This window comes from Corvus brachyrhynchos, unplaced genomic scaffold (genome assembly GCF_000691975.1).
Source record: "Corvus brachyrhynchos isolate BGI_N302 unplaced genomic scaffold, ASM69197v1 scaffold115, whole genome shotgun sequence".
In the NCBI taxonomy this organism is placed as follows: domain Eukaryota; kingdom Metazoa; phylum Chordata; class Aves; order Passeriformes; family Corvidae; genus Corvus; species Corvus brachyrhynchos.
Genome location: NW_008239553.1, coordinates 15,056,000 through 15,069,588, shown reverse-complemented (window position 1 = coordinate 15,069,588; position 13,589 = coordinate 15,056,000). Strand labels below are relative to the sequence as shown.

Here is a 13,589-nt window from a genome sequence, read left to right as displayed (position 1 = left end):
ATAACTCTCTTTCTCTCTGAGCATTTTCTTTGTGTGTATTCCAAAATCCTCTGCTATGACATAACACATGTACCGAGGTTGGCCCCAGGTTCCCAACTGACTTTTTGTCGTCTAGAAGGTCTATCTTCCATTTTACCTTTTTCATGTCACAAAGGTGCAGAGAAAAACAGTATGTTCTGCCTACTATTAGTGATTAGGTCAACACATTTATGGTATTTTCCTTCATAATAAAAGTGTATTTATGCTTCACCACATCCAGACCAAATTATCTTGCAACTGAGATACCCTTTATTACAATGACATGCAATTATTTTGCACACATTAAAGCAATACTAGGTTTTGGGCTATCTGTTCTCTCATCTAACTAAAAGGTTCACCTTCACAAAGAAAACATTGTATTAATGATGGCTTAAAAAACAAAACAAACACTCTGCAAAAAGAAATCTAAAGGTTCCCAGTACAGCTGAGCACTGAACAGCAAGACTGCATGGAACTGGAGCAGCACACAATTTTATGGTAAAGCATCTTTGTGCAAATGGTGGAGCCAGGCAGAGGGCTTTCCTGACTGTGCTGCAAGCGTGCCTCTGAATGCCTCTGCAGCATTCTCTTGAACCCCCAGCAGTTTGTTTCAAAATTCTGAGACTCCTTTTCGTTTCCGTTTGTATACCTGCTTCTAACCACACAGCCTACTGAGCAAAACCACTGAGTGAACACTAACCAAAGTGGGATGGGTGTGTTTCAGTTAAGTCAATTTACATTAAAGAAAACTGCAAATTACTGTGTAAGCCTTAGCTTTGTCTCGCTGCAGCAAAATACAAACAACCAACTGGTTGAATGCTTTTCTCCTGTAAATTCCCTTATTGTACTGAGATTTTTAATAAATGTACTCTGAAACAAACAAGAAAGCAGAAGTTGAATAAACTTTTCCAGCATTTAATTCCGTGAGTGAAAGCACAGTGACAGTTAATGATAAGTATTTTATGATCTACATAGCAGCACAAAGCCACTAAAGACTACAATTACAAAAGTCCCATTTCTTATGTGAGACTCAGAACACACAAGGGTAAGAACATTCTAATCTAGGCCCATCAGCCACTCTACTGCATGATCCAGTGAGTGACTTCTCGTAATCCATGATTTAGAAACAGCTTAAATATTGCTTGTTCCTTGAATGCTTTAGAGTAACAAATTACTCAAAAGTCAGTAAGTAGGGCCTTAAGAGCAAACTATCTGCTTTTCACCAGGTCCCGGTGGCCAAGAGTCTGTGGTAAATATACTTAACAAAAAGAATATGTTCAGTAGACAAGATCGCTGTACTGAGACCTTCCCTCCCACTCACGAATGCAATTGATAAGGCAATTAATAATGCCAAGGATGTCTTAACCAAACTGAATTTTGCAGGAAAGAGAAGTTAGCTTTTCTAGGTCTAAAAGGCCTTTATTTCATAAGCACTGTATGTATTTCATAAGCAGGTTCCAACTGTATCACCTAGAGTACAATTTGAAATGAATCAGAAGTGAATCACAGAGCACTGACATCACATGATCAGTAACTAAGCTACTAAGAACACGAACAACTTCTTGTAAACTCCCTTAAGACTTCCAGTGGTTATCAAAAAGTGGCACCAAAAACAATCTAGTGCAGGAAAGCATCAAGCAATTGCCAGAAGTTCAGTGCAAAGCTGAAAGTCGTGGTTTGCTATTCTGATGTGCTACATAGAATTCTTCAAGACTTCTGCAATTTTTTTTTTCTGGTAGTTTAAAGAAGATGGTGCGGGGATGGTGCTATAAATGTCTGCAAAGATTATTAAATCAACGTGTGACCTGAAAATTGAGGGAACTTACGTTCTTAAGATCTCAAGGTCTCAAAGACCTTGATGAAACACACAGACATGTATGAAATATGCAGATACATGTGGGAGCACATGGTAGGGTCTAGTGACTGAACTGAAACAGCCATAAGTCAATGCATCTGCCCCACACGCAAGGTGCAGTACTGCAAGATAACTTAAAAATGGCTGGAAGCAACCAAAACTAAATAAAATATTTCATGAGTATTTTGTAGATACTCTCCGGAAATTCCCTTTACGGACAGGAAACACTGTTCCTCTTTAGCTTAAAACTTACGCAACCCATAGTAGCCTTCTTACTCCAGGCTTATTACTTTTGCTCTGGTATTTGATATCCTCTAACAGAGCTAGTCATTTAACTCTCTTCATTAAATTGAATACATTTGGTCAGAATCAGATTTGTAAGAAGCCATCATTCTCCTTATCAGTTATGACACCATTATGGAGGGTCAGCAAGCAGATTTAACTTAAACTAATTTTTTAATGACAGCTGAAAGCTCAGTTGATGGCAGAAATCAGGGCTAGGAGCTAATATATTCTATTTTGCTGCTCCAGTGCAGGATCAGCTTTCTCAAAATCATGCTTCAGAACCAGTTTAATTTGGTTTTAAAATTCTACAGTGATGAGGACTTCACAGCTTTTGTAGGTGACTTACTGCAACTCTTGAGCTTCCTCATCATTTAAGAGTGCTCCTTTCTGTCCAATCAAATATTTCAGGCAACCTGGGCTGCTAAAGCCCAGATTCCAGCAGACACAAAAAAAATTTCCCTTATCAGTATATTTTCTCTGTTTAAGGGCTGCTTTCCTCATCTACTTTCTCAGCTAAGAAACACCAAATCTATGATTTTTTTATTCCTCAGAGGCCAGGTTTTCTAGCTCTCTGGTCAACTTTGATGTTGTTTTCTGAACCCTTTGTAGCTCACGCCATTACGAAGCAAACCTGAATACAGTACTACAGAGGAGATCTTAGCTCCAGAGTTAGAATATTATTTTTTATATCCTTTACATAATACCTTTATATACACATACATTTTAATGTAAGTAAATGTACACATACAATGCATATACAGAAAATAGGAAAGCACACACGTCCATCTATGCACGCACTTAAGAGTTTCTGCAGTGATATGGTATCATTAAACCATTTCCAGCTTTAAAGTCCATCTTCACAACGAGATCCTTTCCTGCAGAAATGCTGCATATTAAGGATTTTATCATACTGTTTTTACAACTGATTAAGTAGAACTTTGTACTCATCCTTAGCGAATTTTTCTTTATTTCAAATCATTATCTTAAGTGCTTAATATCTTTCAGAAAGAATATAACTTAATAATAATTAATAATAACTTAAAAAGATGACACAGTAATTAAGTAATAGAACACTTTTTTTAGTTTTAGCTGCAGCAGAAAGCAGGTGGAATCTTGAGCTCTCCAGCTTACATTTAGTTCTGTACAGGATGGTGGTGCTCCCCCTCAACAAGAGTGACATGATGTTTAGCAGACAGCACCAAAAAACTTAGCAAATTGCACTAAAGTTTTGGTTTGGTCTGTTTGTGTCTTTTTAAATTGGATTATTGTCCATACATGCTTGCAACGATTGAGTTATACATAATTTATTTACACAAGTAATTGATCTTAGGAAGAAAAACTCCAAAACTAAGCTTAGAAGAAATCAGTATTTTCCTGAGAGGAAAGAACTGCACTATTTTGTGATTAATCCTGCACCAACAGCTCTCTAAACAAGCCAAGTAAACACAGATGTTAGAAGAAACCCCCTAAACTTGGTGTTTCATCAAGTCTACTCCCTTTAAACTCCGTACAGAATAGAGGAGGAGGAACCCACTCCTGCTCCTCCAAATACTCATAAACAATGCAGATATATCCAAGACAAAAGAGAGCATAATATGCATCCAAAAAGAATTAAGACTGTTCTGTGTCAGGGTAGGGAACATTAGGGGAGAAAAGTCTCCAGGGAAAACCATTACCCTCACTCAGAAAGCTACATTACCATTACCCTCTTTTGGAAAGCTACATCTTGCAGAAAGAGCTCTAGGTGGGTAATTCTTTGAAATGAAAACAAGGAGATACAAGCTCTTGTCAAAGGGAAATGGGATGATTTTCAGGAACTAAAGTGTACTTTAAGAGAAACCAAATGCAATGTGGGTGGAAAGCATTCCATTAGCCTTGGATATTCAGATGAGGTACATGTAAGAAGATAAAAAGTTTGCACACACGGACGCACACCACACATCATTCTACAGCATATTTAAAACATTGATTTTAGCAAATTTAGATGCAAACTTTTTAATCAGTCTTTTCTCCAAAGCCTACAAAACATAATTTGAGCATTCAAAACTTTTTCCAAAGCTTTAAATCATGATACTGGAGCCATGTGCATTTTTTGAGCTGCAGACAACTCTTGAATAATTCAAGTGCAATGCTTGGCAACACAGCTGTTCTAGCATAAGCACTGAGGGATAGGACCAAACAGACACCCAGAAGAGAACCAGAAACTTCTGAGGGCAGTGTCACTATCTGACCATTGAACCCAGATGTGTGCTTAACCCCTTCACATCCCACAACCACAGTGTTTTACAACATGCTTCCCTCTAACTGCGTGATTGATCCAGGGGCAGCTGATCATCACATCCAAGGAAGCATGAAGCCTGTCCCATCCAAAGGTTCAAACTGGAACACACTGGTAGACACCAAGCTGCTTGCCTCTCAAGGGCTTGAAGAAGTTTTACATCGCTTGGGTACCAGTTCCTGACCTTGATTTTCATTACTGGTGCATGCTGCAGCTCTAATCCTATTCTAGTATTCCTGACTTACCTTTCTAGTCTTTGCTTTAACTTGTAGGTGTATTTCTGGAACTGGTGTTTACTCTCTATGGCAAATTAGCTCCTAACCCAGCAGCTGGGGATGCCTTCTCACACTGCCCCACCAGTGAGGAGCCTGGAGAGACACAGCCAAGACAGCTGACCCCAACTGACCAATGGGATATTTCATGTCATATCATGTAATGCTTAGCATTTAAAAACAGGCTGCAAGTTTGTCAGGGCTGCTGTTGCTTGGGAACTGTCTGGGTATCAGCTGGCTGGTGATGGGCAATTAGAGTATTTTGCATTGCTAAATAAAAGTTATACTGATTTTTCCTGAAGTTATATTTAGAGGCCTGGAGATAGAATTTTCAGTCGTATCCCTGTGGTAAATATAAGTAAATAGGAGACTGCTTTATAAAGAAAAAAGTCTAAGTTTTATTTTGTTTTTTTTACTTACTTCTTGGCTTTGGAAAATTATATTGAAAAAACTGAAGTCAAATTAGCTAAAGAGAACTTTAAAAAATATATATAAACATATCTAAAGTTCCTTTTCTTTGGGAAATTTTTTTCACAGACATCAGGTTAAAAAAGAAATCATATTCATTTTAGTACAACCACAATTAACTTTAATAGTTAGCTAAACAGCACTTAGAATTCTCCAGAGCAGTAACTACTTTTCTGTTCCCACAATGTCATACATTCTACAGAGCAGTAATGACTCCTCTGTTCCCACAATGTCATTAAATGATCATTAACATAGTTTCTGTTGCCAAGCAATAGTAAGGTTTCTGCACTGTATTTGACCAAATAGCACTCAGATTACTTAACACACAATGATCAAGAGCATTTTCATACAGAACAGCATCATGAATAAAATTTAACTACTCTGGGGGGGAATTGGAGACCTCAACATTCAGCCCAGGCTTCAAGAGCAAAGGATGGAACCCTGCAAGTCTGTGCAGCATGAGACAAAAACAAATGATTTTTCAGGCAAACCTAAGAGGAAATAAAGCAAATGGTCACAGTTGCATTCTGTGGGTGTGCATATGCCTTGAAAGAATTTATTGCCTTTGAAAAAGAATTCTGTATTAGAATTCATTATATAGTAAATTTGATAAAAGGATAAACTCATTAACTGAACTGTGATTGTTTTAGTAGTTAATTGTATGTTTGAACTAGACTGGAAGAATGTATTTATGTTACAAGTAGAATGGGTTTTTCCAGATAACTGAAATGGGAAAAACTGGATAGTTTTCATTTTTTCTGTATTTAGAGGAGAAGATGTCTACAGCCCTAAAGAGTGAACTCTAACTTGCTTGTGTTGTTGTTTGTGAGATGGATGCAATATGTAGCTGGCTCTCAAAGAATTCCTAAGACTCAATATGTTTTTGCATGGTATTGACATGAGCAATATAAAAACATTATCTGTTCACATAACTAGACAACTCAATAATGTAGTTATTTTTTATACCAGAAAATGTGAACTATGATTAACTTGGATCATTTTAGGCAGATTACACATAAGAGGCCACCAGCATCAGCACCTTTGTGAGATTTTTGATTTCGATGAAAACAATTCCATGGCATCTTTCATCCAGATTAGTCTGGATGTAGCTTCCAGAGTTTCTAAGGTTTGTTTACAAACATCTCACTTTACACACATTGAGACAACAGGCTAGTTAGCATGGATCAAACACTGCAGAACAACTTAACATCACAACCTGCTCTTAGACCTAGCTGTCTATGACTATTGCAACTATTAGAAGTTGCAAATTGCATTAGTTTCACATAAATTCTATTAAGAACACTGCTAATTTTTGAAATTATAATTTCCAACTTCCTTTAAGCCATCCATGGGTTAAAACTGACATATATGTATAAACAACTAGCTCCACTGCGAACAGTTTATTGTGGATGAGATTTCACATGGAATTACACTACATGGTCTCAGAAATATTTTGGTTGCTTTCCTAAAGCCCTTTACTTACATCTCTTTAAAGAAACCAAACACGAGGACACTGTACGGGGACAATGCATGTGACATGCATTTGAAGATTGTATTTCTTGATTTCTTTTTAACTAAAGTGTCTGAATAGTAGGATAGGCATAGGTCATCCATATGCTACGGAAAACACTTCCAGCACTCAAATGTAAGAGGCAAAGAGTAAGATCTTGCACTCATAGGTTAAGGACAGAAATACCTTCATAACAATAATATTTTGAGCTCTTAGGGACTTCTCAGCTTTTAAATGATCCTCAGATTTTTTTAGTGTTTGAATAAATAATGGCTTTCAAGTGCACTCTTGGAATTGTTTGTTAGGTAATTCTAAGTAACATTTCAGGATTTTACTGCAGACAAAACAAGGAGATATCAAATTGACACTATGTTGAAGACACATGTACTGATTGCGTAAGAGTCTTTGAACACTTGTAAAAACAATTTAAACAAACATTTTGCATGGGCAAGGAAAAGGCCCCCTGACCCTACACAGTTTATAAGCTTGAATGCATGTTAAAATAGCTCAGTGGATCTTTGAAAGGTAAGCTTGTTTAAAAAAATAAGCACCCTTAAACCTTACCCTAGATTATAAAAGGTACATTTATAAGATAAAAACAGACAGTCAAAGGAAAGAAAACAGGGGCCTCTTGCCATGCACTAACATACTGCGAAGTTACCAAAAAAAAATTTGTCTAGATCAGAAACTGACTTCACAACACACAATTAGAACTTCAAGTTCACAGTAGCATGAGGATGCTCTAGGGTGATAAACGTGATGAACATTTAGCAGATATAAAGTTAACAAATTAAGGTACCCAGTGAACACTGCCAATACATTTTTCCTCTCTGATCTGTAACACTTTCTGAACTAAATATATGCTATGCATTTATGCAGTCTCACAAAGATTACTCTAAGAACTAGGCATAAAAGTAAGGCTGTGTTACTAAGCATATGCTTCCTGTATTCTACTGACCTGCAAGCAAACAAGACCCTATTATGCTGGTTTCAACAACAAAGCTGATAGAGAAGTGACTTTAAAACTAGCAACAAAATAGGAAACAAAGCCATATCAACTTTCAGAGAACTGTCTGCCAGTGAAAAGTACATTTTTTCCAGGCATTTTATGTACTACATAATGGAAAAAAATGGATGTAGGGGGTTAAAGTCACTGTCCTATGTAAAATTCCACTCCAGAAACACAGTAACTAATGAAGATTTCCTGCAGAATAAATTATCTCCCTCCTGAAGCTGTCATATTCCAGGCCAAGATCTCTCAACTACTTCTCTGCTTCCCTGAAATTACAGCCCTCTTGTTGCCAATGGAAAAACTACTTCTAATTATCTATTTATGACTGTTTTGTTCAGAGTTATTATCTCTGATGTAGAGGTTGCACTGAATCTAATCTTTTTGCAGTTACTGTATTTTCTAGTTTTTTTAATCATTTTACCCTACCTCCTGCTCTTTCTCCCTTCCTTCTTTCTCTTTTTTTCACCTTCTTTTCTAAGGCAATCACATGGGATGCATTTACTTGTGCTCTACAATTTTTCTTGTCAATCCAGATCACAGCACTAACACCATCCTCTAGCTACTTATAATGTTGGGAGGCCTTCCAATAGACATGGAACGTGTTTTGAATCACTGTCCTGTATAACTAGATCTCTTCTCTTAAAACTGATGAGACTGGTTTCAAGTGTCTACAGATCTTCTCCTAAGAGAGGACCAATACTCCTTTCTAAGACACTTCCTACCTTGAAACTCTTACCACGTTATTTTTTTCCCCATACTCTTGCCTTCACTTACATCCTTGCTTTTTTGTTGCCTTTACTTTTGGCAACTCATTTGCAGGATGATTCATCTCAGTCACTCTGATTCAAACTTTCATGGGACTTGAAGAAACCTCTACTTTTAGCATCTCCACATCATGCTATTGAATAAACACTGGTATAATGCTACTCTCTCAGATGTAGTGACCACCTACATGACTTCAGACTACCTCATATGACCCTCACTGTTTCTGTCGCTAAGGCACATGGCCTGTCCTTCAGCAGTCCAAGCTAAAGAAGACCAAATTTGAGAGGTGAAAGAGCACACACTAATCACCCCAAAGTAGGAATTTAAGTTAACTGCACTGACTAAGCTTTTAGATTAACTTGGCTCTCTGGACAAAGTCTTTCTACGAAATATCTTGGAATCTGTTTACAATACTGCAGCAAAGTTTAGTTGTCTCACTCTTAATTTCAATTTAGCATATCCCCTGCCTCCTTTCTTCTCCTAATCCATGTTGTAAGACAAGCTATTTATGCTTGTGTTCTTCACAGCTGTAAGCGTGTATTAATTCTTAATACCTTCTTTGCTAGACCTTCTTGTGATATTCTCCGCCTATACGGCAAAAGACTGCCAACTTCTCCTCACATACCATTGTTGACAGCAGCCTCTCTTACACACTATTTGCTTTTTCCAAGCCTGTATAATTGAGTCCAGGAACATAAACTCAGCTGCATCCATTACAGAGAAATTGTATTTGTACACATAACAGCAGCAAGTGCAGTATAATGTTAACCTCATGCGGTATATATTCTGAAATATGACACATCACCATCTCTATCTACTGCCTCTTGTCCTCCTTAAGATGAGACAGCAAATGAATCAAGGGCTTTTCCCAGGAAGTAAACTTCAAATGTACAATGTCTTGGGGAGATTCTGTACTTTAAACTTTTAAATAAAACTTGCTTGAATCACAGTAATGACTTTATATAATAATATACAAAATATTATAGGTCAGCATATCCAAAACTGAAGATATAATCTCAGTCTAAGCAGAACTATTAGCATACAGGGTAGAAGATTTAGTTCAGCACTATGCATGGGAAGAAACTTGCTCAACCATTCATATTGCTTGTAATCATTCTGCAACTATGCTTTTTTCTCCCCATTTTGCTCCCTAACCACACTCCTCTTCAAAATGCCAAATTAAAGTTTTTTTCACCTCTTCATTTATTGGCACAATAATGAGAATGATTTTTGCACTGTTTTTGTTGATACAAAGCTACAAGAGCCTTCTTTAATGAACTTCATTATGCAGGTTATCCAGAGTTTTAAAAGCTGTATTTTTATTTGAATACCTCAATGGGAAGTTCCAACATAGCATAAGAACATCCATAATGTCACAGAAGATGCATAAATACAGACACTATCATGGATTGCCCAATGAAGAGTCTAAAGCTCTGCAGCACACAACATGATTTTAGCAGTCCTTAGTGAGTTACAATGATGTTTGCTGACGCACTACAACCTTGCTCAACCTATGTACAGCTTGTCAAAGGTCAAGAAAACCCTATCTAACGGACTGCAGTAAGTTTTCTAGCTGAAGTATGAAACACTTAAGAAAGATTCACGTGCATGTGTAGCTGAACTGCACAGGTACACTTGCTTTTCTTCATTACCTTAGTCCTTTTAATAAACTGATGCACAGGAATCTGAGAACACCTAAGCACGTCTATATTGCTATACAGAGTGTTAGCCAAAAATAATCTCCTACCCAGGGTTTCACCTACACTACTTAAAAACAATCACCTTAATAATTTTACTAGATTTTTATAATGTTACATTTATATTACTGTTTTTTCATTAAAATGTGGAAACATTAATATTGGTCAAGTAGTCACAATATTAAAACTGCCTAAAGGTCTTATGTTTTAGATATCTTATCCCCCTTCTATTGAACTGAAATTCATAAAAATATCAATCAACATTTGTTAAGGAATTAGGGCTTTATGGCAGTTCAGTGTCTTCACAGTAATGAATTGAGGAAGAAAAGAAGCAAAAAAGAAACAAGACATTACTGACGATTACATGTTTCACCAGCTTTTCACAGACATGCATTTCTCTGCACATTCTGATTAGAAGGCTTTAAAGTTTAAAAAAAATCGTTTCAAACAAATGTGAAAGATTAGTCATTGTTTACACAGTATTTATGCGCTGTACCAGTAGATCAGCACGATGTGTTACTATTTAACTATATAGATAATTATTTTACAGCTGAGTGGGTGTTCAAGTACATTTATTTTCTAAGGACTACTTCTGAAACTAAGACTTTGCCACATATACTTTGGGAGTAGCTCATAGCACTGAAAGACTCAGCATTAACAAACAGATGTGCTACTTACAAGCAAATTATTCAGAATCACTTTAAGAGTCTTCGGTAATAACATATTTTAATAATAAACACGTTTACTAATGAAAAAGTTGGAAAAGAAAACTAGGGATACATAGCTTAGGCAATGGTTATGTTTATCCATATTTCAATTCTTATTGTAAAAAGATGAATGGATAACCGATAGGCTCAAATAAAAAAATACAGTTGTGATTTCTGTTTGGATTCTTTCTCTTTTATAGAGAAGCAACTTTAACTCTATACTGATAATGCAAAAAGCAATCCAGTGTTATCTCACCTAGTTTAAAAACAGCCCTTCTCGTTTAAAAAGGTTTAATATGAACATGTTGCTTACACGCATTACGAGAATGTTATTTCAATATGCAAAAATATAATGATTACTTTCTAAAACTTACAAAATTAGTACTTGAAGGAACAACAAAACTAGTCTCAGATGTATAGATGATTGAAATTTGTCTGTTTGCCTCAAGAAAAAGCAGTAGTTACACTAATCTCTTAGCATATATTACACACATATGCATAAACACATCCATCAACCAAAAATACAATCACCTGTAGCATAGACAATTCTCAGTTAACGCCTTTCTTCTCCACCAATAAATCCTTTTAATTCACTAGTAAGGGATTTAAACATAGCCAGGACAGAAACAAATTAATATGACTCTAAAAACCTCCAGGCACTCACCAAAAGACTGAATGCAGGTTTCCAGAAGGTCTTCCAAAGTGGCTCCTTTGGCTAGGTGCCCCAGTGGCACCATCATGACCTGAGTATGATTTGAGAGGCTGGGGCAGGGGCTGGTTTGCTGCAGCTCCAGTGCTGATTCAGGGGCAGTGCTGCATGCTTGGGCAGGTTGTCTAAAAGAAAGCACAATAGTGAAATAAATACAAGAAGATAGAGTGGCAAATTTTACACTGCATGGGAAAGGAGGAGAGATTTAAAGGACAATTAACTCCTTCTAGTTAGGGTGCTGAAAGACATAACCCTCCCACCTAATATGTACACCAAAGGGACTGCTCAGTAAGTGACTTTTTTTTAATTTTCTGCTAAATGTCAGTTGCAGAGCACATGGTTATAGAGCTCCCTGAATGATCTGTCAAGATTATCAGAAGTCTTGTCTCTTTGTCAAAGAGTATGCAATAACCTACCACCATCTGTTTGTGTGGCCACCAAAAGTAAAGGAGAAGAAAATGTAACTATTAGACACATCAGAAAACACCAGACTAGCTTTATTAATTTAATTTGGAAAATCACTATTAAGTAAACAAAATATCAGCACAACCTCATAGTGGAGTATTTCACAGTCAAAACAAATACATTAATTTGCATCTATCCTGTATTACTCTTTCCTATTAAGTTGTTTTAAAATAGTATAGATGAGCAAATAAACATATTTAATAACAACCGTAGATGAGACCAAAATAAAGGACATATCTAATTTTAGGCTTGTGTTTTGATCATATAATATCTTATATTTCAAGAGTGTGTTTGTTTATGGATAATATTAAATGCATGTTGCTTGCATACGTGTTCATATATCTCTATGAAATAGTAAATAGGAACAATATTGTATTGATGAAAAGTGATGAAACAGATTTGCCTGCAAATAACAGGAACCACTACAAAATCTGACTTGAGAGTGTAACCATACAGTTCACAAAAGAACAACAAGTACTGCCATTTCAATAAAACCTGGGTTTATTTCAGGGACTCCCGAAATTTCAGGGATTCTTTGGGTTTATTTCAGACACTCCACAGTCTTCCTAAACAAGTGACTCCAGCATCCTTAAGCTGCTATCTTAAGCTTTCACACAACTTTTCTTGGAACACTATGCAAGACTATTAATCAGCTGACAGCCCCGGGAAGAAAAGGCACAGAAATTCATCCAGTGTGCGTATTACATACAGAGAGTAGAAGTAAATTCACAAACATCCCCGAACAGGCACTCCTGCATGAAGTTAAACATACGCATGCCTTATTAAGACAATCTGGACCCTACCTCATCCCCGTGAATGCACAGCCTTATCCTTACCTTTCTGTCTCATTTGAATCCTGAAAAAGCCTCAAAACTGACCATTGTGTCATTTACAACCCAACACTGATCCCAGGCCTCCATAGTTTCAAATTCAGGAAAATACACACCTGACCCTTCAGAGGCAGTAACCATCACTGAGCTCCGCCGTAGTTAGGCTGACGGTGCCCGACACGCAAATGTTCTCTTCCCTTCCCCCTTTCTCTCAATTTCCCTCTTAGCTTTGTGATCTGACTTCCTGTTCTCATATAAAAAGAAAAAGGGCCTGATTAACTTTCAGTGTTTTCTTTTTACAAGCTTAAGCCCCTCTCCTAGCTTTATTCCAGTGACTCTTCAACACAGGACAGAGGATCCTAACAAGTAGTAACAAAGCAGGAGTTAAGGCCGAAGATATTTCAGGCTTTGGCAACGGGCTGGAGAAAACCTGAAGTTTCCACACCCGTAAAAAGTTTACAGTAATACTGTGGCCGACATGGCCACACTGGACAGGCAAAGCTCAGCCGGTGGCACCTCTGGCTGTTGCTTAGAACAGGTCCTCTCGCAGCAGTCACCCGACACGACAAACAGACGAAAGCGGGATGAGGGGCAGTGGGGGGGCATCCACCCTGCATTTCCACTTTACGCTTGTGGCGGTGGGGAGGACATCACCAATAAGTGACCGTCCTCTCGCGGACTGACCCCGGAGCAGGTGCCGCTTCCCCGGCAGGGCGGT

General features: G+C 37.4%; 1 protein-coding gene across 2 annotated transcripts in view; it reads right to left on the bottom strand.

Moving 5' to 3' along the window:
• Positions 1 to 13,375, bottom strand: part of RASGRP1 (RAS guanyl releasing protein 1) — a 37,060-nt gene extending 23,685 nt beyond the window's left edge. The window contains exons 1-2 of one of the 2 annotated variants that reach the window (XM_008639738.2): positions 12,988 to 13,375; positions 11,532 to 11,701 (exon numbers count right to left, since the gene is read on the bottom strand). In XM_008639738.2, coding sequence (XP_008637960.1) covers positions 11,532 to 11,607 — 76 coding nt within the window. In that variant the 5' untranslated portion in view covers positions 11,608 to 11,701; positions 12,988 to 13,375. The remainder of the gene's footprint in view (positions 1 to 11,531; positions 11,702 to 12,987) is intronic. The other variant, XM_017742245.1, reaches the window with a different exon arrangement.
• Between the last annotated feature and the right edge of the window lie 214 nt (positions 13,376 to 13,589).